This window comes from Zalophus californianus, chromosome 4 (genome assembly GCF_009762305.2).
Source record: "Zalophus californianus isolate mZalCal1 chromosome 4, mZalCal1.pri.v2, whole genome shotgun sequence".
Lineage (NCBI taxonomy): Eukaryota > Metazoa > Chordata > Mammalia > Carnivora > Otariidae > Zalophus > Zalophus californianus.
In genome coordinates, this window is record NC_045598.1 from 129,083,738 (window position 1) to 129,108,603 (window position 24,866).

The 24,866-nt window shown below is 42.4% G+C and overlaps 1 protein-coding gene across 10 annotated transcripts in view; it reads left to right on the forward strand.

The window, feature by feature from the left end:
• SULF1 (sulfatase 1) overlaps positions 1–24,866 on the forward strand; it is a 174,622-nt gene that overhangs the window by 124,562 nt on the left and 25,194 nt on the right. For all 10 annotated transcript variants that reach the window (XM_027602978.2, XM_027602984.2, XM_027602968.2 and 7 more), the window contains 9 exons: positions 4,134–4,284; positions 5,237–5,412; positions 6,704–6,832; positions 7,088–7,144; positions 7,870–7,999; positions 19,209–19,425; positions 21,917–22,163; positions 23,990–24,086; positions 24,559–24,653. In XM_027602978.2, coding sequence (XP_027458779.1) covers positions 4,134–4,284; positions 5,237–5,412; positions 6,704–6,832; positions 7,088–7,144; positions 7,870–7,999; positions 19,209–19,425; positions 21,917–22,163; positions 23,990–24,086; positions 24,559–24,653 — 1,299 coding nt within the window. The remainder of the gene's footprint in view (positions 1–4,133; positions 4,285–5,236; positions 5,413–6,703; positions 6,833–7,087; positions 7,145–7,869; positions 8,000–19,208; positions 19,426–21,916; positions 22,164–23,989; positions 24,087–24,558; positions 24,654–24,866) is intronic.

Consider the following 24,866-nt stretch of genomic DNA (forward strand, 5'->3'; position numbering starts at 1 on the left):
TTGAATGGGAAGCAGAAAAGGCTAATATTTTCAATCAAGACGAAGGCTGAGGATTTTAGGACTTAGTTTTGGGAGAAAGGAATGTATGTATCAGATCTTTGAATGACTGGGATTTTGAGGCACTTCTTGGGGACTGAGGTGCAGGACTCTGGTGGTTGTGATGCCATGGAAGGCACTCCGGCCCCAGGACAGAATTTCTGAGCCACCTCTGTACACTTTACTTTCTCATTTGTAAAATGGGAATAAGGTGTCCTCAGGGTTGCCACCGCAATCCAAAGAGCTATTAAATGATAAGATCTTTCCCAGCTCCCTGTGCGGATGGGTATGAATATGTGGATTTGTTCTCTGGAGTCACTGAAATCTCCTTAAACCTTCCCAAAGCTCTGAAGTCATTATTCCCATTATACAGATGAAGAAACAGAGGCTTAGAGAAAAAAAAAAAGTTGCCCTAGATCACACACTAGTAACGGGGCTGGGATGAGATTTCAGTTCTAATCCCCAAACATTCTGGAACAATGGGACGTGTGATTTTCTACTTTTCCCCAAAATAGTTAGCTGCTCCTCTCAGTGGCTGTTCTTGTAGGGGAGGGCTCCAGGCCCTGTTTGAGTCATTGTGAGTCAATTCTTAGGGAAGCAAGCCTTAATTATCGCTGGGAGACAGAAGGCTGCATCTTCCAGGAATTTGGCAGACCCCAGCAGGAGGCAACCACAGGTCTTTGGCAAAAGATCACTTTTCAACAACATTGTCAATTCCAGCGACCCCCAACCTTCCACCTGCAGGTCCCCGAACAGCTGCTGTTCTGTGGGAAGCAGGGGCAGTCTGTCTTCCTTTAAAAGGCAAATGCATACCGCCCTCCTTGCCCCCTGCTGAGATCCCACCTGGGATTTTGGCCCCAGAGCTGGGGGTCAGCTCCCACTTGAAGAAATTAAGGGTGGGGGGAGGCGGTTGGGGGTGGGGAAGGACAGCTTTGACAACAGACCTGAACTCTCCCTTTTAATATAAGCCAGATTTCACATATGTCATTCTGTAAATCCGGGAGTCCAATTTTGAGGCTTGTAATTTGCTGCAACCTTCCCTGTTCCTCAAAGTGAGGTGGAGCTATGCCAAGCTCATCAAGGTATCTGGTAGAAGATATCATTTGCCCACTGTGAGCCTTCGTTTCGGTTCCCTATTGTTAATTTTTATTTGTGTTAAGGTTTTGTGGCTTTAAAAAAGTCAACTCGATTTATTTTAAAATTAAGGCAAACCAACATCAAAGGCAGTTAGAGGAAGATGTTTAGGTATTACAAAGAAACCCTGTGTAATCTTTTATAGCCATATTCTTTTTCAGGGCACATATCAGTAAATGGTTAGGGGACCTTTCATGACCCACTTGCTATATTTTTTTGACCTCTAGCCACCCCCACGGGTGAAAATCCCTCTCCGATGGGGTTTAGAAGCCCCCTTCTCTCATCCTCCGCAGCCTCTCAATCTAATCCTGTTTGTACCACGACATGCTGCGTGAAGAATAAGAAACAGGGCTTACATTCTTTCCTACCGCACGAGCTCCTGAGATTGAAGAGGCTGATGCCGCCCGTGTTCACTCTTAGATATGAGGAACACTTTCAGGCCAAAAACATGGGACCAAGTGGTTCATGACTCATTTACTGGGTAAGCAGAAGAAAGTTTATGTTGAAAGTTTCTCTTAAAAAGAATGGCAGGTGATACCTGAAGAGCTTGTTTGGTTTTTAATGCGACAGGGTTTTTCAACCCAGACACTTATATAGAATGTATTTGTTTATTGGCTTATGTAGGAAACTCATGTGCCTCTGTTCTAGGCACTTTTAAGTGATATAGAGATAGATAATAAATATGATAGATGGAGAGATAGATGATAGAGATTTGTTTTTCCTCAAAAGAGCTTTTTAAGAAAGATACTATTATCCCCATCTACAGATGAGCAAAGTGAACCACACCTGCTTTTCCTACTCTGCAAATCTGCCCCTTCATACAGTTTTAGGTAGTGTCTTCTGTGCTCAATATTATATTGGTATTTATGCTGTTGTATTTCTGCTAGTTAACCAGCATCCAACCTAATGATCCATTTTGATCATTAGGATATGATGTGACCTTCTTTTGTGCCTAGAAGCTCGATGGTACCAAGACAGCATTTTCAACTATCAAAAGAGAAGTTCTGCAAATGCACTGGCAGAAGAAAAAATATAACAACAGGCAGCATTTATATAGTTCAGCATGCATGGAAATAGCCCAGTATACAATCATGTAGCTCAGAAACTCCAGGTTTACCCCAAGGGAAATTTGCTCTAGAGCAAACCAGAGGAGTACACGGTCAATGCCCCTGAATTCACTGGGCTCACAGTGACTATTTCTCTAGGGTGTTTTTGTTTTTGTTTTTTTAAGGTTTTATTTATTTTTAATTTATTTTTATTTTAGAGAGAGAGCAAGCTGGGGGGTGGGGGGAGGGAGAATCCCAAGCAAAAGGACCCTGAAATCATGACATGAGCCAAAATCAAGAGTTGGATGCTTAACCAACTGAGCCACCCAGGCACCCCTATTTCTCTAGTTTTATAATATAAAAGATGGCACAAGGTCACCTACCCTTGTCATTATCCACCATTTTTCACTGATAAGACCCTCCCCCCAGAGCAGACACTGGCTATCCGATTTCTCAACCAACATAGATTGTTGCTTATTCTGTGAGACCAGTTATTTGTAAAGTTGTGGTTCCTATGAAAAGTAGTCTGAGACATAGGAAGCACCCCCACACTTCCCTCTTCTTTCATTTTGTTAGAACAAATGGGCTTTGGAATTGAGTCCTGGTTGTTAATCTGAGGAAGTTACTTAACTTTGCTAAGCCTCAGTTTTCTCAGTTCTAAAATGGGAATGAGGGGCGCCTGGGTGGCTCAGTCGTTAAGCATCTGCCTTCGGCTCAGGTCATGATCCTGGGGTCCTGGGATCGAGTCCCGCATCAGGCTCTCTGCTCAGCGGGAAGCCTGCTTCTCCCTCTCCCACTCCCCCTGCTTGTGTTCCCTCTCTCGCTGTGTCTCTGTGTCAAATAAATAAATAAATAAATAAATAAATAAATAAATAAATAAAATCTTTAAAATGGGAATGATAAACTGATTTCCAAGAACAGCAGAGATAATTAAATGAGTTAATGTATACAAAACAACACAATACCCAACACATGGTAAATACTAAGTTTTTACTATTAAACAACTTCTACATGCTTAATAACATCTAAGGAGAAGGGTCAAGTACATTGTAGTCTGGAGGAGATGTCAAATATAAATAGATAATTCTCAGTGTGAGAATTACTCTAGCATAGACATGTACTAGGAGTATGAAGTGGCAGCATCTAATGGTCAAGGGATTTGGGTTAGATTTCAAAAAGAAGGCAACATATTTTGTGGGCCCCCAATGGAATGTATGAGACACCACTTGAGTTTCTGTGATAAATTAAATATAGGCTTGAACCCACATGTTCAAGAGGAATAGGACCCACCTCGCTGTAGTTCACAAAAATTGTGCTCTGCACCTGTATTGAATTGTCTATAAAAAGAATAGCTTTATTGATATTGCAGAAGTAGACTTGGTTTTAATTCTAGCATATCCTATTAAATTAATGGCATCTATATACAAAGTTAGGAATCAGAAAAACTCATAGACTAGAGATTAGAGAAAAAAATGTTGAAATTATGATTCATTATTCCACATATTTGTGACTATATCTAATAGCCTAATTAACTACAAAATTTTATGAGTTAACATCACCATGAAAACATTCCCTTCTGTACTACTGAGTTTTATCTGTAGGTGTTACAATACCATGATCATCTTGATGTCTTTTTACACATTTTCTTCAATGAATCTAAATGAACTTGTACTAATTACCTTTTTAGCTGTCTGTCTTGGTTTTATAAATCTGAATCCATATGCCTTTAGGGGATGAGTGATATTTGGGGTAGTGAAGATTTTAGCTCTTCTTATAAAGACAGAAGACACATGGGAGAAAAAAATAGCAATGTCTAAATTACCTTTCCTACATGATTATTTCACAACCTTCAACTTGAGATATTTCTCTAACTGACTAAAAATACATACAGTAAGAATCTTTTCTGGATATTTTCAGAACCCCTAGTTATAACTATGCACCAAATATGGATAAGCACTGGATTATGCAGTACACGGGACCCATGCTGCCCATCCACATGGAATTTACAAACGTTCTACATCGCAAAAGGCTTCAGACTTTGATGTCAGTGGACGATTCTGTGGAAAGGGTAAGCACACGAACTTGCCTCAGTGACAGGTTTTGGTCCAGCTTCCTTGGCGTAGATCCATTCTTGCTAATTCTGTCTTTGTTTTGTTGTTGCTGTTTTTAAGAGAGGGAGAGAGTCCATGTGTGTGAATATGTGTACGGGAGTGTGTGTGGAGTGACTTTATCTTCCTTCCCTTATCTCCACCCCTTCTATTACCTCTCCAGACTTGGTTCTTTGGAGCCAGAGGCAAAGAGGAGATAAAAATCAAAACACCATAAGTCAAGGGCTACACTCACAATACCTTCAAGAATCAGGCAAATAATGTAAATACCTAAAGCTGGTCTCATATAAAGTGACAGGGCATGGTGGGGATTATGGTGAACTTTAAACGCCCACATCTATAACAAGGAGCAACTACTTGGCTCCAGCTAATTTTTGCCATGTAGGAAAATAGATCCAATATCATGAGATCTTCTGACTTTTCAAAGGAAACCAGAAATACAAGCATTTTATTTGAAATATCCTGAATTTTAAAAAAAGCCACAGAAGCCAAACAAAACATGCCTAAAGGCTGGATTCAGTTGGATCAGGCTCCAAAGCAGCCTGTTCTTAACCCTTGATAACTATATAAAAGTGGTGATAAAATTTGCTTTAACAATGGATTTTTCAAAGTAAAACCTGTAAGTTAGGTGGTAGAGGCTGTTTTGTGGAGTTTGTTTTGTTTTTGTTTTTGTTTTTAAATAGGTGCCCAAAACCTTTAAGAGCAATGTGCCAGACTCAAATGAGTTACATTACTCCATTATTAGACTTTTCCCCTCCAGGATTGTAAGCAACTAGAAAACGTAGGTAGTGACCATGTTTCTTAGCCTTGTTAAAGTGACTCTTGCCTTTAAAAAATAATGGGGAAGAATTTCGGGGGAAATCGCTGCAACACTATTGTCAACTTGCCCATTTTGTGTCCGTTGTATTTCAGCTGTTTAATATGCTTGTGGAGACGGGGGAGCTGGAGAACACTTACATCATTTATACCGCCGACCATGGTTACCATATTGGGCAGTTTGGACTGGTCAAGGGGAAATCCATGCCATATGACTTTGATATCCGTGTGCCCTTCTTTATTCGTGGTCCAAGTGTAGAACCAGGATCCATGTACGTATTTCTCTGCTTGCAACATTCGGTTGCCGTGGCTCATGTATATCTGAGATAATTAGATTACCAATCTCAGGGTCTGGTTTCTTTTCATCCAAAACAGAAAAGGGTGTAGGTAGGTGGAGGTTGGTAATTTAGGAAATGAAAACCTTGTTTTTTTTCCCCTTACCACATGCTACATTAACTAAAGTATACTATTTAAAGAGAAAGGAAAATTAACTATCAATGACTAATTCTGCCAAACGGACCAGAATCCCCGTCCCATGGCCTGTGCACACAGATAGAATGTGATCATTAGGGACACATCATCTGTACTTCTTTGAATCAGACAAACACTGTTTTTAAAAAAAAAAAAAAAAAAAAAACACAGTGCCTGCCTTTAGTTGTTTTTTTTAATTATTACTAAAGTAATTTTTTTAAAGAAAATAAAATTTTAAAAAGCATGATTTTCTTTTAGAAGAAAAAAGGCCTAAAGGCCTGGTGTTCTATTTCTGCCACCTTAGACAAGTCACTACCTCCCTCTGCAGCTCTTTTCCTGTTATAAAATGAGTTTTACATGCCCTGCCGGCCACATCACAATATTCTGTGTAAAATAAGGTTGTGTACATGAAACAGTTATGGAAAGAGTTGAAGAAAAGAATGCAAGTGGAATTCCAAATCTGGGAATGGCCCTTAAAGAGCATCCAGCCGAGACGTCTTCTTTTTTTTTTTTTTTAAGATTTTATTTATTTATTGGGAGGGGGGGACATGCCAGCATGAACAGGAAGAGGGACAGAGGGAGAAACAGACTCCCCCCTGAGCAGGGAGCCCCACACGGGCCCAGTCCCAGAACCCTGAGGTCACAACCTGAGCCGAAGGCAGACGCTTAACCCACCGAGCCACCCAGGCGCCCCCAGCCCGGACTCCTGATCTAACACAGAAGAAGCTTGGCACAGCACACGTGCCTCTCTCAGAGTCCCCGAATCTGGAAGTGGCCGAGTTGGGGCCCAGAACCCGGATGTTCTGAACCTCGTCCAGGCGCCTCCTCTGCTGTTCCATTGCACTACATCCTGGAAGAAGGAAGAAGGTGATGTTAGTAGAAGGGTTTCCTGGAAGAAGGTTATTATGTCTCTTCAGCTCATTGGAAACACTGTGGGAATTGTCTGATGTAGGTTAGACGGTTTTATGCGTGAAGGACTAAGATAGAGGGGGAGAAGGTTGAAGGCCGTGGAGTCTCGGTGCGGAGAAAGTGGCCCTCCATGCCACCCCCACTGGTGTTAGATCCGGGGCCTAACCACCTGTCCCTTTGCAGAGTCCCACAGATCGTTCTCAACATCGACCTGGCCCCGACGATCCTGGACATTGCTGGGCTCGACACGCCTCCCGATGTGGACGGCAAGTCCGTCCTCAAACTTCTGGACCTGGAAAAGCCAGGTAACAGGTGTGTCAATTTGCTTTCCCTCAGCCAGCCCCAAGCACCCCGGTAGCCAGAGCCAGCCAGCAGCTGAAAGTATGCCTTGCCCAGGAGAATCACGGCAAGCTGAGACTGTCTTGGCTGTTTGTGAACAGTGTATTGATGGAGATGCAGTCTTGGTCTGCGGGAAGTGAGAGGTGTTTCTTTAAATAAACTGTGAGCACAGATCCATGTGGAAAAACGTCCAGATGCCAACAGTAAATATTATTATTTTGCTTTCAGGTTTCGAACAAACAAGAAAGCCAGAATTTGGCGTGATACATTCCTCGTGGAAAGAGGGTAATTACTGGTTCCTGGGGCGCTTCTGGGAACCAGGCCTAGTGGGCAGCTCTCCCTGCTGGGTATTTTTCCCCCTTATTCCGGTTTACTAAGCACGCAGATTTCATAAGCCTAGTCACAAGATTGAATGGTTTGCTACTCATTCTCCACTGATGAACACAGTAATAATTGTTGCATCAGAATTGTTAAACATAAGTTCTCATACGGTGGGACCAAAGCCCTTACTGTTGCTTTTTCGACCTCGGGGTCTGAATCGGACCAGTTGACTTTCTCAGCCTTCCTTCCGAAGTCCTGCCTGGCCCTCTCCTTTCTCCTTCCTTTCCTTAAGTGCCTTTCCTAGTTTTAAACACAAATATATGAGACTGTCATTTCCAGAATCCCTTCTGGGTTTCCCCTTTTGATTCATAATCCTCATTGTCTTGTTTTTTTCTGTACACACATTGAGAAAAAAGCATTTATATGACTGTAAAGCTAAACATTTATGCCCAAAGTTTTGAAATTAATGCTTTAAGGGAGATAATCATTCTTCATAGTGCCCAGGTTATAATTTTCACAAAGGACTCAGCAAATGTTGAGCTCCTGTGGATAAGATCTTACTATCTATTTCATGCCATTTGAAGAATGTGGAGTCATGCTACAGGGGAGAAAAAGAGAAAAGGCAAAAGATGCTGGGTGGGTAAATCAAGTCATTTCTCACATCAAAAACTTCTTCTTTTCTGTCAAAGGAAGTTTTTACGTAAGAAAGAAGAATCCAGCAAGAATATCCAACAGTCAAATCACTTGCCCAAATATGAGAGGGTCAAAGAATTGTGTCAGCAGGCCAGGTACCAGACAGCCTGTGAACAGCCTGGGCAGGTGAGTGACATGGCTTGTCTTCACCACAAGTCACATGCATCTGCATTTCTAATTTTAACAATTTCAACATAAAAAGTAATGTACATTTATGTGTAAATAAACTTTTCATAACGGTCATGGAGCCCTCACTGTGAGAGCTCTCCTCTGACTGAGAACTATCCAACTGGTCTAAGCTGGGCCAATGGCTCCTCATCACTGCTTGGGCTCCCTTCAGTGAAAAAAAGATGGTGTCCTCAGAGAGTGCTAGATATCCACCCAACTAGCCAACACCAGTTCAACATATTGGACATGTGAAATGGGTAGTCAGGTTAGAAAGATCAGAAACTTGGTTCCATCTGAAGAGTAGCCACCACCCCTCAGATTCTTGTTAACTGGTTATCAAGAAGGGTCAAGAGGCTACTTAGTCAAGAGCAGGGGAAGATGCTGAGCTTCTGGGCAGTGAACCACCCAAAAGACATGCTGGAGTCTTCCCATCCTGTACTAAAGTCAGATGTTATCTAACCCACAGAGGAGGATAGAATCTATGACCAAGATTGGGAAGTGAAAAGGGAAGCCATATTGTGTTTGTTTATTGTTTCTACTTCTGCTCACAAAATTTCTGACATCAACTATTTCATTAGAATGAATTCTTTTTATTAATAGAAATATTACTACAGATGGGGTGCCTGGGTGTCTCAGTGGGTTGAGTGTCTGACTCTTGACTTCAGGGGAGGTCATGATCTTGGGGTTGTGGGATGGAGCCCCATGTCGGGCTCCGCACTTGATGGGGAGTCTGCTTGAGTTTCTCCCTCTGTCCTCCTGCCCCTACCCACTCCTTTCTCAAGTAAATAAATACATCAAAAAAAAAAAGAGGGGTGCCTGGGTGGCTCAGTCATTCAGCGTCTGCCTTCAGCTCAGGTCATGATCCCAGGGTCCTGGGATCGAACCCCGCATCAGGCTCCCTGCTTGGCAGGAAGCCTGCTTCTCCCTCTTCCACTCCCCCTGCTTGTGTTCCCTCTCTCGCTGTGTCTCTCTCTGTCAAATAAATAAATAAAATATTTTTTAAAAAAAGGAAAAGAAATATTACTATAGAATTAAGGACTACCCAGAACACCAACTATTATTATTAAGAACTAAAGAAATACCATGTGATGAATTAACACAGTCCTGTTTCTAAGGAAAGTGAGAACATATGAACACTAAGTACTTTAAACACTCTTGATTGATATCTATGCGAGCTGAAAGAAGTATTGTATCATCATGAGAGAGGAACTGCCTAAGTCATTGAAACAAAACTGAAGGAAAGTGAAAAATAATAGTTATTACGCATTTGTCTTATATAAAGCACTGTACATGGAGTTTGATATGTGTTAGCTCAGTTTAAGCCTCACATCCATCCAGTGAGGTAGGCACTGCTGTCCCATTTATAAATGGGCAGCTGGTGAGTGCAGAACTGGGATCCAAATGAGTTATAGGATCATAGGATTCAAAAACTCAGGCCACTTGCTGCCTTCCAAGGTAAGTTACGTTAACGAGGCAAAGAGAAGTTCACATCTTTGTGAGTCCTTTTTTCTCTTTAATTTATCTGACCTCAAGATATCCATGCAATTAGCCAATAGCAGTACAGGGTATCAGGCACATGAAATGGATAGTGCAGTTATTAAAATGGCCTCATAAATGTAGGGCGTCACACATTTATACTCATGATACATTCACAATAAACAACTTGATCCTCATACTTTCTGCATTTCCTCATGACTTCTTGTGCTCAGGGATTCCTTTGAAATACAAAAAGGTGGGGAGGGAGGTTGTTGAAGGAAGGGATAAAACCAGGCCCTCGTGGCATACTAGTAGTCTTAATTTTCAAGTGTTTAGTGGAGAAGCTTAGACTTATGCACTATATTTTAATATGATGTCTTCAAATCCTTCTTAAAGAAGCTCTAAGTATTATTATAACTAAAACCTCAGAATTGTTTTGTAGTTCTAAAATGATTTTTACAAGCCAGCCTCAATAGACTAATTTACTTTTATTCAAGAGTTGGAAATGTTTGGCGTTAAATATATCTCATGCCAATTGGTGATTTTGTTACTATTTTAGCCTTCTAAGTAGCAAGCATTATAGCCATTTGAGAATAAGGTACACTGCCTACCTTTCAGTATACAACTTTGCAAACCACTCCATATGGCTTGCCCTGAAATTTCAATATATGTTCTAAAGGGCAAATGTAGTATAAACTAGATTATGGCATTTTGGCACAAGCTCTTCACTCTTGTGCTAAATGCTGTAACTATGTTAAGAACTTCACTTTGCTTTTTCATATTTTTCTAAACTTGTTTTGACCCCACAAAATGCTTTAGTATCTAGTTCCCTGGAATTCTCCTCTGCTGCTTTATTTCGATATGAATCTGTCTGAATTTAGATTATATCACATGGTTATATGAAAATATTAGCAACAATTTCTTTTAGAAGTGCCTGAATTATTAGAACAGAGAATCACACTGTACCCCAGATGGCAATCTCTTTCTATAGGTGATGCTCAAACCATAGCTTAAAAATCCAAGAACTTCCAGAAAATTTTGAGGCTCTTCAAGTCAATTATACAATCTGTGGGTCAAACCTGATAGCTCTGTTGTGTTCTACAGAATCTTTATGTTTTGGCCTTTTGCTTTTTCTGTCTGGCTACTTTGAAGATTATCTTTTTAGTTACAATATCAGTGACTTTAAAAAAGGAAGAGAAAAGTCCAGAATAATAAGATTGTTTTTTCTGGATCAAGACATCAGTTAAGGCTAGAATTAACTCTAATCTAATCTCTTCCCTTGACACTGATTTCACACCTGGCCTGTGCCCTGCGTCTCTTCCTCTGACCAAGGTTAACTGCCGGCATTCAAAGACAACACAGTCTTCTCTTTGGTTTGACTCTGTATGGGATATAGAAGAAAAACCCACACTATCAGCGACATTCTCGTCACTTTTAACCCCCAAAGGGGTCATGTATTTCCCCCATCCAACCATACCCCCATACCTGGTCACCTAAGGATTGTTTGGCAGGGTCAGTGTGGATGCATGAAGGAGGTAAATGAAAGAAAGAGAAATACGACATCACAAAGTTTGGATTAGAATATTGGCATCCGCTACTGTTTAGTTGTGTGTTTAGGGACTGCATTCTTAAGAGTCTCAGGTTTCTATCCCTAAAGCTAAGAAAATTAATCTCAGTCTTGTAAGGATTCTGTGATAGCATATATGTAAAGTGCTAGATGAATTATAAGGCAATGTGTGAATGTTGGGTGCTATTTCTGTTCCGGGCCATCGTACCTGCTTTTTCATTCCTATGAAGGCAACAGGGAATTAAAATGGGCTGGAATCCCAGACGTTTGGCAATACTTCTTCACTTTGTGAACAGAGCAACCAGCAGGGACTAATTAAGACAGCGTGGACATATGTGTTTGCATTACTTCTGTGTTCCTGAATTAATATGAGGCTGAGTATGAATTCCCGCCACTCTCTCTGCTGGCGTTACACCCCCAAGCACATCACGTACAGATTTATATATGACACACTACACACATACTACACACACACACACACACACACACACACACACACACGCACGCAAATCTCAACGTCTATCTGAAAAGACTTTGGCTCAACAAAGAACACACATCAGTGATGCTCCATTCTGGCTGCACCCTAGAATCACCTGGGCAGCTTTGGAAAATATCAATGTTGGGACGCCTGGGTGGCTCAGTCATTAAGCGTCCAACTTTTGGTTTCGGCTCAGGTCATGATCTCAGGGTTGTGAGACTGAGCCCCACATTGGGCTTCGCACTGGGCGTGGAGCCTGCTTAAGGTTCTCCCTCTCCCTGTGCCCCTCTCCTCTCTAAAGAACAATAAAAAAGAAAATATCAACGTATAGCCTCCCCCCAAACCAATCAGATGAATAGGTCTAAAGGTGAGACCAAGGCATCTGTATTTGTTAACAAAGTTAAGAACCACAGGTCTAGAGCCAGAGAATGTCGAAACTGGAAGGAGTCTTAGAAATCTTCCAGTTGAGGGACGCCTGGGTGGCCCAGATGGTTAAGCATCTGCCTTCAGCTCAGGTCATGATCCCAGGGTCCTGGGAGTGAGCCCCACATCAGGCTCCTGGCTCAGCGGGGAACCTGCTTCTCCCTCTCCCTCTGCCTCTCTCCCTCCTCATGCTCTCTCTCTCTCTCTCTCTCTGTATTTCTGTGTCTCAAATGAATAAATAAAATCTTAAAAAAAAAAACAAAAAACTTCCAGTTGAATGGTATCCTTTTCCTAATAAGGAAATACAGATCCAGAAAACTTAAGCTACAACCCAAAAGTCAGAACCTGCAACTCTTCACTCCATGCTTAATCCTTTCTTTCCCAGAACATGCTGCCTCTATAAAAATGTTACATAGTAGATTTTCTCTTTGAAATTATAAATGGCATTTGTCTGGCTGGAACCATGGAGCTTAGGACCCACTCACAGCATCTAGGGAAGTGTGGTTCCCAAACAAGACTGCACATCAGAATCACAGAGGCAGCTTCACAAATGTTGATGTTCAAGCTTCACTCCAGACAAAGGAAAACAGAACCTCTGGGGATGAGACCCAGACATCAGGGATTTTTTTCAAGCTCCTGCATGATTCTTTTAAGCAGCCAGGACTGAGAATCATTCATGCCAGGAAAGCGTTACTATATTTTTCGTTTCCTAGGTATAGATATTGACTCCTTAACTAGGAGTTACATAAAAGAGAAATTCCCTAGGCATTCAGTTTTGGAGTACATTTTATATATTCTCTGTCATTTGAAAAAAAACAGCTTGTTTTTTTCTTTGATAAAGCAAATTTCACGTCCTTTGTGAGTTAAGTTCCAGCAACGTTGCAATTTTGTTTGCCTTTCTACTATTTGTATCAATATGAGATCAAAGATTTGTTTAAAGAACCCCAGATCAAGCAAACGGATACTACTTGTGAAATTAGAATGTAGCTTGTTCAATGTACTGGTTTAGCTCCAGGATTTATGTTCTCATCCCAAAATTATCCCTCTGACCATAGATCCCTTGACCTTTTGTGACCAGCTGCAGAGCAGGAATAAAAGGCATTTACCAGTAAGACCTGGCAAGTTTGCCAGGAACTGACAGCCTGTTTCCAGAAACTCACTGAGCCCTGGTTAAAATTTCAGCATGGCTCATAGACACTTCCCCACGGCGCTCCTTATTCCAGAGGGCGGGCCAAAAGGGCCGAGCCCCAGTGCCACCCTCTGGCTGAATACTTGTCTGCATGGAGCTCAGCATGGATGGCCCAGCCTCAAAGCCTCCCCGCTTCAACCTGCACTGAAGGACATTTCCGAGTAGTTGTGCATCTCAGTGGTTTGGCTTCTGTGCGTTTTTCAGAATACAAACCGCAGGCTTAAATGCCAAACCATATTTAATGATGTCCCAAACAAGTCAGAAAAAGACAAACATAAGGCCATTTTACTTATAAACTACCTAATGTGGCCACACCCGATTTAATTTATGCTCTTGTTTCCCACTGCTCCGGGACACAGCCTGCTCAGGGCAGGATCCCCTCCTCCCTGCTCATTAACAGAGCATTCGCTCTCTCTGCGTGTAAGCTGTTGCCTCTGCCTTCCCAAATTCTAGTCCCTCCGCCAAGGCAAACTGGAAGCCTCATCTTCTACCCCAAACCGTTCTTTTTTATTGGGGTTCTAGTCAATTGGGATTTCATCCTGGGTCCACTGCTTGCTTGCTACGTGACCATGGGCAAGTTACTTAATCTAACTCTGCCTCAGTTTCTTCATCTTGAAAATGGGCATAATAATAGCATCTGCCTCAGAGGGTTGCAGTAAAGATTATAAGAGGTAAGTGTATTACACATCTGAACCAGTACCTGGCACGTAATAAGCACTCGACAGATACTGGCTATCACTTGTTGGCCAAGGTCAGTGTACCAATTTTGCTTTCCCCAAACTGCAAGAACAATACTTCTTTCAACCTTCCATTATTGACTTTTACGAAGGATTATCCAGATGAAAATCTAAAGGAGGAAACATTTTCTTCTATTTCTCTTTCCTTTCCACTTTCCCTCCCCTCTCTCCCATCTCACCTCATCTCAAAGAAGACAGGAGATAAATCTCCTCAGCACAAGTAACGCTACTTATATTGGTGAGAAAATTTGACAATGGCTTCAGCTAAGTGGCAATATGAACGAGGATATTTATATGGTATTTTTATATTCCCAGTGTTGAGGAAAATTCTAAATACACGTCCACAGGCAGGCAACTGTTTCATGATGTTGGTACTGGCCCGAGGGATAATCAGGTTATCTGAAAATTACTGTATAGTTGTTATATTTCAGAGAACATGATTTGACCTGCATTACGACCAAATCCACATAATAAGACATATAATAATGAAGAAATAATCCCTGTGTGTTGTAACCAAATTTTTTGTTTCTTGCTCATGAATATGGGCATAAGTAGGCATAAATAAGAACATAGAACATTCTTGATCAATCTGAGAAATATATGCAATTGACAATGTAGAAACTATCACAATTATCTAGTAGTTACTTCAGGAAAGGGAAGTAACCAGTCTATCTGCATCTAATATTGTCCTAGACATTTAACACAGAACATTTTATACTTGCTCAAGGACATATAGAGATGTGAGAAAGCTGATATTCAAATCCAGATTTTTCTAGCTTGTAAGTCCAGACTTTTGCCACTGAGCCACATCCATATGGATATAAAATGCCATCCTCAAGTCCCAGGAGGAATATAGGTGATATTCACCGCTACAAAATCCTACTCCAATAAATGAATTATGGTAGCACTGTAGGTTGTAGTGATAATTATATAAAGTGCTCTAGACCAGTATCTGGCATCAGGTAAGAATTCCATAGATGATGATAATAATGGTGATAAAGATGGTGTTTAAGGAAATTGTTTGAATGGCATTTGTCCTATTTCTCATTAGGTTTGATTCCACCAAACGAGCTGCACACATGAATCCTTGTGTGCAGGATGAATCTTCTTCATCACGTGTTTTTTACATAGAAACACATACAACCAATCAAAGCTACTAAGACATGATTACTAAACAGAGTGATCTGATGCTGAGCTAACTTCAGGGAACAATTCAGGAGTATGAGACATGGTCCTTGCCTTTAATTCCAAATTCCAGTGTGGTTGGAAAGGCTAAAATGAAATCATAATAACTTAAAAAATTATTTAAATAGTTTTATCGAGCCCCTCGCTCGCCGAACGCATGCAGAAATCGCTGTGGAATGAATGTGCGTGAAGTGATTGGCACAGACAGAGTCAGAGAGGCAGGAGAAAAAATTGAGATGATGTCCCACAAAGTGGCAAGGGAATTTACAGATGGGGCGAGTGGTCGGGGAAGATGGAGACGGTCGGATCTGGCAGTTAACCGATTTGCTGATAAACTTCAAGAGCGTAGATAAGAGGGGACCAGTAGATAGCTGTATCTCGGCGTGGGTTCTTGCTTAACAAAGCACGTCTCGGAGGCTGAGCCCGTGTCCCATGAGCAGATGCCTCGCTGGGTCCGGGCTCCCATTTGATCGCTGCAGCTTTTCTGCAATGCCAAGTCATCTCCTCTCTTTTGAGCATTTAAGTGGCTTGAGGCAAGAGTTTCAGAACAATTCCCTGAAAGCTCTCTTCCTTCGCCTCCCTCTGTCAACTCTCGAAGTCAGGCGACCATGGTAGTTGCAGTAATTTCAAGGGTTTATTGCTCAGCCATAAAAATTGTCATGATATCAAACCCCAAAATGACTGTGGCAAATGTGCAGTAATTACATTTCATTAAAATTCCTAGTATGCTTGCCACTAAGAAGATTTCAAAGCTGCTCGCTAATTACTCTATCTAATAGGGTCTACGGCTTGTTCAGAGGGTCCACGGTATAGAAAATCATTGGCATTTTTCTCAGTTGCTCTTGTTTTATTTAAGAATGTGTATCGGGGTATGTATATAACCAGTATATGTGGGTCTATGCGTGTGTGTACATACGCATGCATTCACATATGTATGCATATTTAGTTTGTGAGATACATCATCAGTGCCCGGGATGGTGCCAGATCTCAGGTTTGGTTTAATTCATCTCTTCAGGAAAGAACACCACTTCCCTCATCTCTGCCCCATAGGACATTAGTGAGGAATTTGGCTAATGGGGAAATGCAGGTTGGATTCCAGATAGACCAAATCACTAAAAATTCTGCCTACACTTTCTGTTCTAGAGGAATCTACGTGTCACCTCAGGTCTTCCAGGCCAAAAAAAAAAAAAAAAAATGTAGAGGTTTTTTGTCCTTTTTTTTAATGCATCATGGTTATAAAACTAAGAAAGGTTTTCACTGTAGTTATGTGTTTTAAAAATTAATGTTTGTACTAAAATTGAAATAAATTCAAGCCACAAAAGACAGAAGGCCATTATTTTTTAAGAATAAAGTTAACCGTATTTTTCTCTTATAGAAAATAGGGCACTTCCTAAGCTGCTACTAGGCTGTAAGTAAACTCTGGGCCCACTGGCCATTTCTTTTGCTACCATAGGCATTAAGTAGTGAACTCTTAGTTTTTGAACACTGGAGTTAGAGATTACCTAGATAGATGGACAAGTCTTAAAGCATCTGGATGTAGCCAAATTCAAATCTGGAATGACACTCAAGCACCACGGATTCCCAAACTTTTCAGAGCTGTAAAAGCTTATGAATTATTTTGCTGACACTTCTTGTCAGCAGGAATTCCGTAGGGCATATAGTTATTCCCCAATGGAGTTGTAGATCAGTTTCTGAGAGGTTTTATTTGAGAATCTCATGGCACCTCCTTGAGCTAATGGGACGTGTCTGGAAGTGCTACAAACCCAGGCTTAAAAACCACTGGTCTCCACAGTGAATGGCAGAACCATGGAGCAGGCCACACACGACTTTCTGCTCAACCTTTACAAAGACTAAGTTCTCTCACTTGTCAGCTGACTGTGGGGAGAAAGGAAGGAAAACTAGTTACTCTTACAGGAAGCACATGGTCCTGCCTGTAGAGACAAGCTGGTAGTGTTCCTCTGTTCAGCTGGAGTCATCTTCTGACCTGATTACATCAGTACATTTCTAGACACTGCATCCTTTGCCTACCTACACCCCAACATGTGTACATCCCTCTCAAAGATTCATCCACCTGAGCTACTTAGACCTAAATATATCTCTTTTGCCTCTGCCATGGGTTCCAGCTGCAAAAAGGTCCAGTAACCAGTTGCAAATTGAAAGCAATTGTTCTTAACCCCAACTGCACATTAAAATCACCAGGAGAGCTTTTGAAACTCCCAGTGCTCAGCCGTGTGTGAGAACCACTGAGCTCCCATAACTCCCCAGTGCCTAATCAAGTTGACTTTACTTGTTTTTTTAGTTCAGTCATCTCTAACTTAGTGAGTCTTCGACTGTTCTTGTCTGTGTTGCTTTTTCATGGCTTCGCAAATAGAATTAGTTGCCTTGTCTCTTGAGTCTGCTTGGAATGGAAATGATGGACATTCAAGATATGCTGGTCAAGTCAAAAAAGAAGATTGTAACCTGACATGGCTCGAAATAACCAAATGCAATAGCACCAAGAGTGTGTGGGGGCTAAAGCAAGATCAAAGCACAAGCGCTAGAAACCAGGGATTCAGGAACTCTATGGTAGAGGTGCCAGGCAGCTCTGATAATTCAACATTGACTGAGGGCATATGGCTCCAGTAAGAGAAAGTAAGCCAAGACTCTGCACCTCGGTCCACTGTGAATAGTCGCACCCCATTCTGTACACGAGGGTCATTTGTCTGCTGACCAACATATCTGGGATCCTTGACTAAACTTTACCTTGCATTAGGTCACTTTGAGATGAAAATGTAACCCAAGGGATGGTGCAGGTACAAGGAGAGGGGCTGTTGAGATCATTTTGTGTGGTGCAGGGAAAACCATCTTTTATTCGACAATTTTTTATTTATTAAAAATATGTAACTGGCACAACAAATACATAATTTTATAGGTACTCTTGCTTTGGCCACTGTTTAGAAATGTGTCCATTTAAAGAAAAATATGAGTAATTGTATACAGGTGATAGTCACATATGGAACGAAAACCGGAGACAAAAGTTTGCTAACACCACAGGATAGATAGCATGTTGTAACAACCGTGGTCAGCTTCAAATCGAGGTCAGTGTTCTTCCCAAACTACCATTTGAGGGGGCGAGCGAGGGGAAGAGAAAAAGGAAGAGGAAGGTTATTAGGTCTTTAAGTAAGACATGGAGGATCCCGCGTGGAGCACTGGGTGTTATGCACAAACAATGAATCATGGAACACTACATAAAGAACTAATGATGTAATGTATGGTGATTAACATAACAATAAAAAAGTTTTTAAAAAAAGACATGGAGGATCCCATGAAATGCCCTCAAATTCGTGAAGTGCTCTTATTTCAGCCAGATTGATACTCAAGGAGCATGGGCAAGGGGGGTGCGGGGGACACTGAAGCCAATGCTGGGTCCTATTGATCTAGAATTGAGCCTGCAGTGTCTGCAGAGGGCATGGTAGAAGGCTCAAAGGAGAAAACCCAGGGCCAGCTCCCCCCATGCTTGGTCCCTTGGGGAGGTGAACAATGTCTCCTCCTGGGCAGCTCGCTCTGCTGGGCATGCAGGATCTGTAGAAGGCTATAGAAGAGGCATAGAGAAAACCTGACACGTTGGCTAACGCCTGGGGCATGTGAAAGCTGGCCCGCTCCATGGCAGACTCTAATTAAACTCATCTCTTGTCTTCTTCATGTGCCACTCTTCCCCAGTTCGAGGCCGGAACTCGGGGCCCGAGACCAAAGCAGCCAAGTGTGTTTTTCCAGAGAAGAGGGGTCTGGCGAAAACAGCCCCAACAGCTGTGCTCTGTGGCTTGGCTTTTATGTGTTTCGTTCAAGACTCTGTTTAGTCTGGATACTGGGGATTTATATATCAATTTTGGGCTCTAGTGTCATGGAGGTGGTTCTGATTTCCAGTGATTTCGTTGTCATCTGCAGTTGCCTACAATGAAAGAAGGAGCTAAGGGAACCAGGGGGCAACTTATGGCAGGCTCACTTAAAAGCCTGCCTTTCTTCCTCGGCTCTCCTTAAGGGGTTTCCCGTGCTTCCAAAACCTAAGACAGCAGTCCTTAATAAAAAACACCTGGAGCGGGATGGGTAACCGGCTTTCACGTTGGCTTTTGCAGAAGTGGCAGTGCATCGAGGACACCTCTGGCAAGCTTCGAATTCACAAGTGTAAAGGATCCGGGGACCTGCTCACGGTCCGGCAGAGCACGCGGAACCTCTACTCTCGCGGCTTCCCTGACAAAGACAAAGAATGCAGTTGCGGAGAGTCGGGTTATCGTGCAGGCAGAAACCAGAGGAAGAGTCAAAGGCAGTTCCTGAGAAACCAGGGGACCCCGAGTAAGCTGCAAGCAGGGACTCTCGCAGTGGAAGGCACAGTGCTTTGCAAATGGACAACAGGGAGACAAAAGGCTTGCTCCTTCTACATTTGAGATCTCATCGATGCATAGTTTTAGCGCAAAAAGCAAGGATTGTTCTGTTTAAAAGAGCAAAGCTAAGTTGAAATTTGGGGTTTGTGGACATTTTTAAATTAAGTATAAAATGAACATATATTCAGTAAAAGCACCAGACACAAACTATACACATACACACACACACACACACACACACACACACACACACACACACACGAAAGAACTATAAAAGGGTAACAGGTGTGGCTAGGGGCAGAGGGTATAGTTTAGGTTAGTTTTATTTTACATGAATGCTAATGTCCTGATTTGTCTGCCTTGAGCTGCTTTAAAAAAAAAAAGGAGGAAAATAAAAATTCAAAGTTTCATTGCTTATGCATTTAATAAGAAAAGCATAAACACTTTTTTAAAGGTACATCTGTTGTAAGACAGTTATTTTTTTTAGTTATGGTTGAATGGCAAGGTCAAACCAGTCAAATTCAATATGAAAACACTGCCTAGCATTTTCTTTATTAAAATTCTATCAGGCAACTATGAAATTCCTAGGATTATACAGATGGGAAAACCGTCTGGCACCTTCCATAAAAGAATGAGAGTCTAGTGCCATCTAGTGGCAGAATAGGAAAAGTGACTCATTTCTGTGGCAATTCTTTTCTATACTGGTTTGGAAATGAGTAAGATATATTTTCTGTGTCACTTTTTTTTTAAGTAGGCTGTACACACAACATGGGGTTTGAACTCACAACCCCAAGATCAAGAGTCACGTGCTTTACGGATTGAACCAGCCAGGTGCCCCCCACGTTGTAAATTAGGAAATCAAATCAATCACTAGAACAATAGAAGCTCTCAGCACTGGCTTTTTTATCCTGGACCCCGCAGATGGATTTTAGGGGATCGTGAGCCTTCTAACACTTTATCCAAAATGATAAGTCTATTCTGTGTGCATGTGCACATTTTTTCTGGATGTCCCTAACTTTCAACACACTCTTAAGGGAATCCGTGTGAATCCATAACCCAAAGGCTGAGAATGATTGATTTGGGAGATTTTTTTTTTTCCTCCCAGAGAGAAAGTGCCAGGTTTAATAAGTCACACAAAGATATCAAATGGAAAGCCAAAAAGGGACAAAGATTCCTGACACTCTCCCTTAACGGAAGCTGATTACCAGTGTTGGGCTTGGAGGAAGGGGCAGCCTCTTCTCTCCCCAGAGGTTAGATGTCACTCCACAGCAGTGACCATAAACACTGATTTTGTTCAACATTGAGCACAAACTGGAGATGTCTGGGGCCGCTTTTTCAAAGCACGTGGAACCTCACATATTTGAAGGCAGAAGTTGCTTGTGAGCACACTCAGGGGCCTGGTGACTGTCACAGAGGCCTTTCCTCTTCTGGAAACTGCCATCACAGCGGGATCCCGTGGCGAGCGCGATTCTGATTCCACACCCTGGGTGCTCCCCTTCTTCCTATTTTAGCAGCAGGCTGGAGAAAAAAGGCCCCGTGAGTATGCCCCCTCGGAGCCAAAATGCTTCTGATAAGGAGGGGCCAAGGTTTGCACTCTTGTCTAACACACTATGAGCCTTGAGCACGGTCTACGGTGACCAGAAAACATGCTGGCCTCCCCCTGGCATTGCCCTCCATCTGCCAGATATTAAAAGTCAGATGGCTGATAAAAAGCATTTGCAAAATTTAATTTTTCTCTATTCTTTGTACAAATAGAAGGTATCGAGAGCATTTACCCTTTTAAAAAAACAGCCCAGTGTTGTGGAAAGACTGCAGCCTTTAGAATCTGGTAGATTAGAGTCCTAGTTCCCACAGCTGTTGGCTCCATAACCTTGCAAAATGTAGGTAGCACTCAGAGCTTCAGTTTTCCCATCCTTAAGAATCATCACACCAAATTTATGAGCCTGTTCTATCTAATAAGTCTTTTTAATATGAGGATTTATTATAATAAAACAGGTCTTCCAAGATCATGGATCAGAGATAAGTATGAGGTGAATAATACATAGCAAAAGCCCAATCAATGATAGTCACTATTATGATTAGTACCATAATTGGGAATATAGTTTTATCCAAACAAACTGCCTTGGCAGTTCACGTTGAAAATGCAGTATGGAAGTTCACAGCCTGCTGTGAGTGGAAAGGAACTTAGACATCCCCCAGACGTACCCCCCACTGGGGACAAAGGACTGAGGCCCAGGGGAGCATGCCATCCACCATGCTGCTATGCAGCACCCAAGCTCAAAGAAGAGCCCAGCCCTCCCAACGTGAATCCCAGTGGGCTGCCCGCAGCTCCCCAGTGCCCCTCCACAATGTAGTTTAAACTGCTTGCCCTTCCCAGAATGCTCACTGAGCCAGGTGGTGCCTTTCCTCCCTCCTAAACTACACCTGGACGTCCATATTAATGTGTCTTCCCTTATTTCCAGAGTACAAGCCCAGATTTGTCCATACCCGGCAAACACGTTCCTTGTCAGTCGAATTTGAAGGCGAAATATATGACATAAACCTGGAAGAAGAGGAATTGCAAGCGTTGCGACCGAGAAACATTGCCAAGCGCCATGATGAAGGCCACAGGAGGCCCGGAGGTGCCCAGGCTGCCGGCGACGGGGACGTGATGCTGGCAGACAGAGACAATGCCCTGGGCCTGCCCACCTCCGTCCGAGTGACTCACAAGTAGGAAGGCTTTAGGTGTTCACGGCGGCTGAATTCCCAGTCATGCCCCCCTCCCCATTGTCCCTGTTTGGCTTCTTTATCAAGAGTGTTATCACTCAGCCGTACAGGGTCCGGAGGCTGGCCTACAGAACAACTGGGATTTTTAAAGAAGCAAGGGGGAGTCCAAACAGTCGTACATTTGGACACATGCTTTGGGTTGGGTTTCACATGAAGGCTGATCAGCTGGGAATTTAGCTAGAGTGGTTCTGTCACATGTTTGTGGGTTTTTTTTAAGATTTTATTTATTTATTTGACAGAGAGAGACACAGCGAGAGAGAACACAAGCAGGGGGAGTGGGAGAGGGAGAAGCAGGCTTCCCATGAGCAGGGAGCCCAATGCAGGCTCGATCCCAGGACCCCGGGATCATGACCTGAGCCGAAGGCAGATGCTTAATGACTGAGCCACCCAGGCGCCCCGGTTCTGTCACATCTTAACTTAGCAGGCATGGAGCTCTGCCCTTGAACAGTTACCTTTGTGGGAGTCTAGGGAACAGATGGAAACCATGACTGTCACTGTAGAGGCTCAGAGCAGTTGTATACTCGTAGCCCAAGGAAAGACTGCGGGTCCTAGAGAAGCTTCCAGAGAGGTGGGATGTGTTGGAAATGGACATAAGATGCAGAAACACCTAACTAACCTGGGCAGATCCCAGAGAGCACAGAGGGTCTCGGGAGTCGTGGAGACAGGGAAGGAGGCGATTATCCCACAGCTGTAATGAACCACCTTCGTTCTCCATTTCCTTCCAAAATCCAGCTACTCTCTTGATAGAGAAAAATTTTCTTTCTGAATTTATTAGCAAAGTTTTTTCCTCTCTCTCATTCCATCACTTTGGGGAGGCCTGGTATCATGACCTCTGGCAGGATTTTTATCTTTGGGACTGGTCTTCCCGTGCCTGTACAGTTGATCTTGAACAAGGCAGGGGTTGGGGACACAGACCCTCCCCCCACCCCCACGGTTGAAAATCCACGTATAGTGTTTGACTCCCCAGAAACTTAACTGCTAGTGGCCTAGAGCTGACCAGAAGCCTTAGTGATAACATAAACAGTCGATTGACCCATATTTTATATATATCATATACTTATTCTTACGATAAAGTAAGTCAGAGAAACAGTGTTATTAAGAAAACCATAAGGAAGAGAAAATATGTATACAGTACTGGCTGTGTTTATCCAAAAAAAAAAAAAATCTACCTATATGTGACCCCATGCAGTTCCAGCCTGTCGTTCCAAGGTCAACTATAGTTGTTAGAGTTATACACTAGGAGACTTAGATCAGGATTTGTGTCTCTTTCAGTATTGATCGACCCTTTATCCCAACTTTTCTCTATCCCTAGGGCTGTTTCTTTGCTTCAAACTGAATGGGATACTTGAGGCAGGCTCTTTGTAACAAAACGAATGGGATCAATAACCCCCTTCTAACTGCATGGCTCTAATCAGACAACTTACTTCCATTATAACTGTGGAAACTTCCACTTCCCCTACAGTAGTTGATGAGACTCTCAACACTAGCGTTTTCTGGTGGTAGCTGCTCCTGGGGACGTGAATATTGAACGTTGCTATGAAATGGGATCTTAGTAAGGGTCTCTCTCTGACACCATCCTTACCCCAGCCGCTGGCCAAGAGACATTCCCACGTATCCTTCCTTGTCTATGGCTCAACTTCAAACTACTGCTTGCTTCCAAATTAAGAGTTTAGAAGACAATTATTTTCCCTTTGCTATTTCTAATGGGTTTAAACAAATATTCGCATATAAACCTATTTCTAATGTTTTGGGTTTGTTTGTGTTTGCAGATGCTTTATTCTTCCGAATGATACAATCCACTGTGAGAGAGAACTATATCAATCGGCCAGAGCCTGGAAGGACCACAAGGCATACATTGATAAAGAGGTTAGCCACGGCTGCACGATTGGAAGGTGTATTCCAAATGCGAACTCGGCTCACCAGCCCCCCTGTGACTGGTGGGGCTCGCTGTGTGTCCACTTCATTTTTTTTTTACAATGACAATTATGTGAAAAATAGGGTAGCAAGGTATTTATCTTTCCCTGGGGATGTAGTGATCGACCTGCCTGAAAACAAAATAGGGTGTGAGAAAAAGTAGTGGGGATTGGCTCGATGACCTGTTGAAATCTCCATGAGGAAATGATCCAGTCGTAAGTGAGGCATCTGTTAATGTTTATGTACAGCACATCAGCAGGAACATCGTGATAGACATACTCTGTGCTCAGTTTCTTTCCAAGTTAATTATCATCTCAGCAGAATAGCTGAAATTACGGAACACAGAAAACAAGGTGAAAAGAGGGGCACCCGGCATAGGAAATCCTGATCTTCAAATGTCATTGTTCAAATATGTGTCTTCCAGATTGAAGCCTTGCAAGACAAAATTAAGAATTTAAGAGAAGTGAGAGGACACCTAAAAAGGAGAAAGCCAGAGGAATGTGCCTGTAGCAAACAGAGGTGAGTGTGCAGCTACCTCATGGTCTTACTTCCAAACTTGTGTTTCCACAAGCTCCAGGGATAAGCACTGGACTTGTTTCTCTCTCATACCAATACAAAGTTTGGTAAACTGAATTTGTTATCATATACTGTAATGACCTAAACTCTTGGTCAAATGAAATATGTCCTAAACCTAAGGTGAAGGTTAAAAATCCCCATTAAGCTAAGATAGTT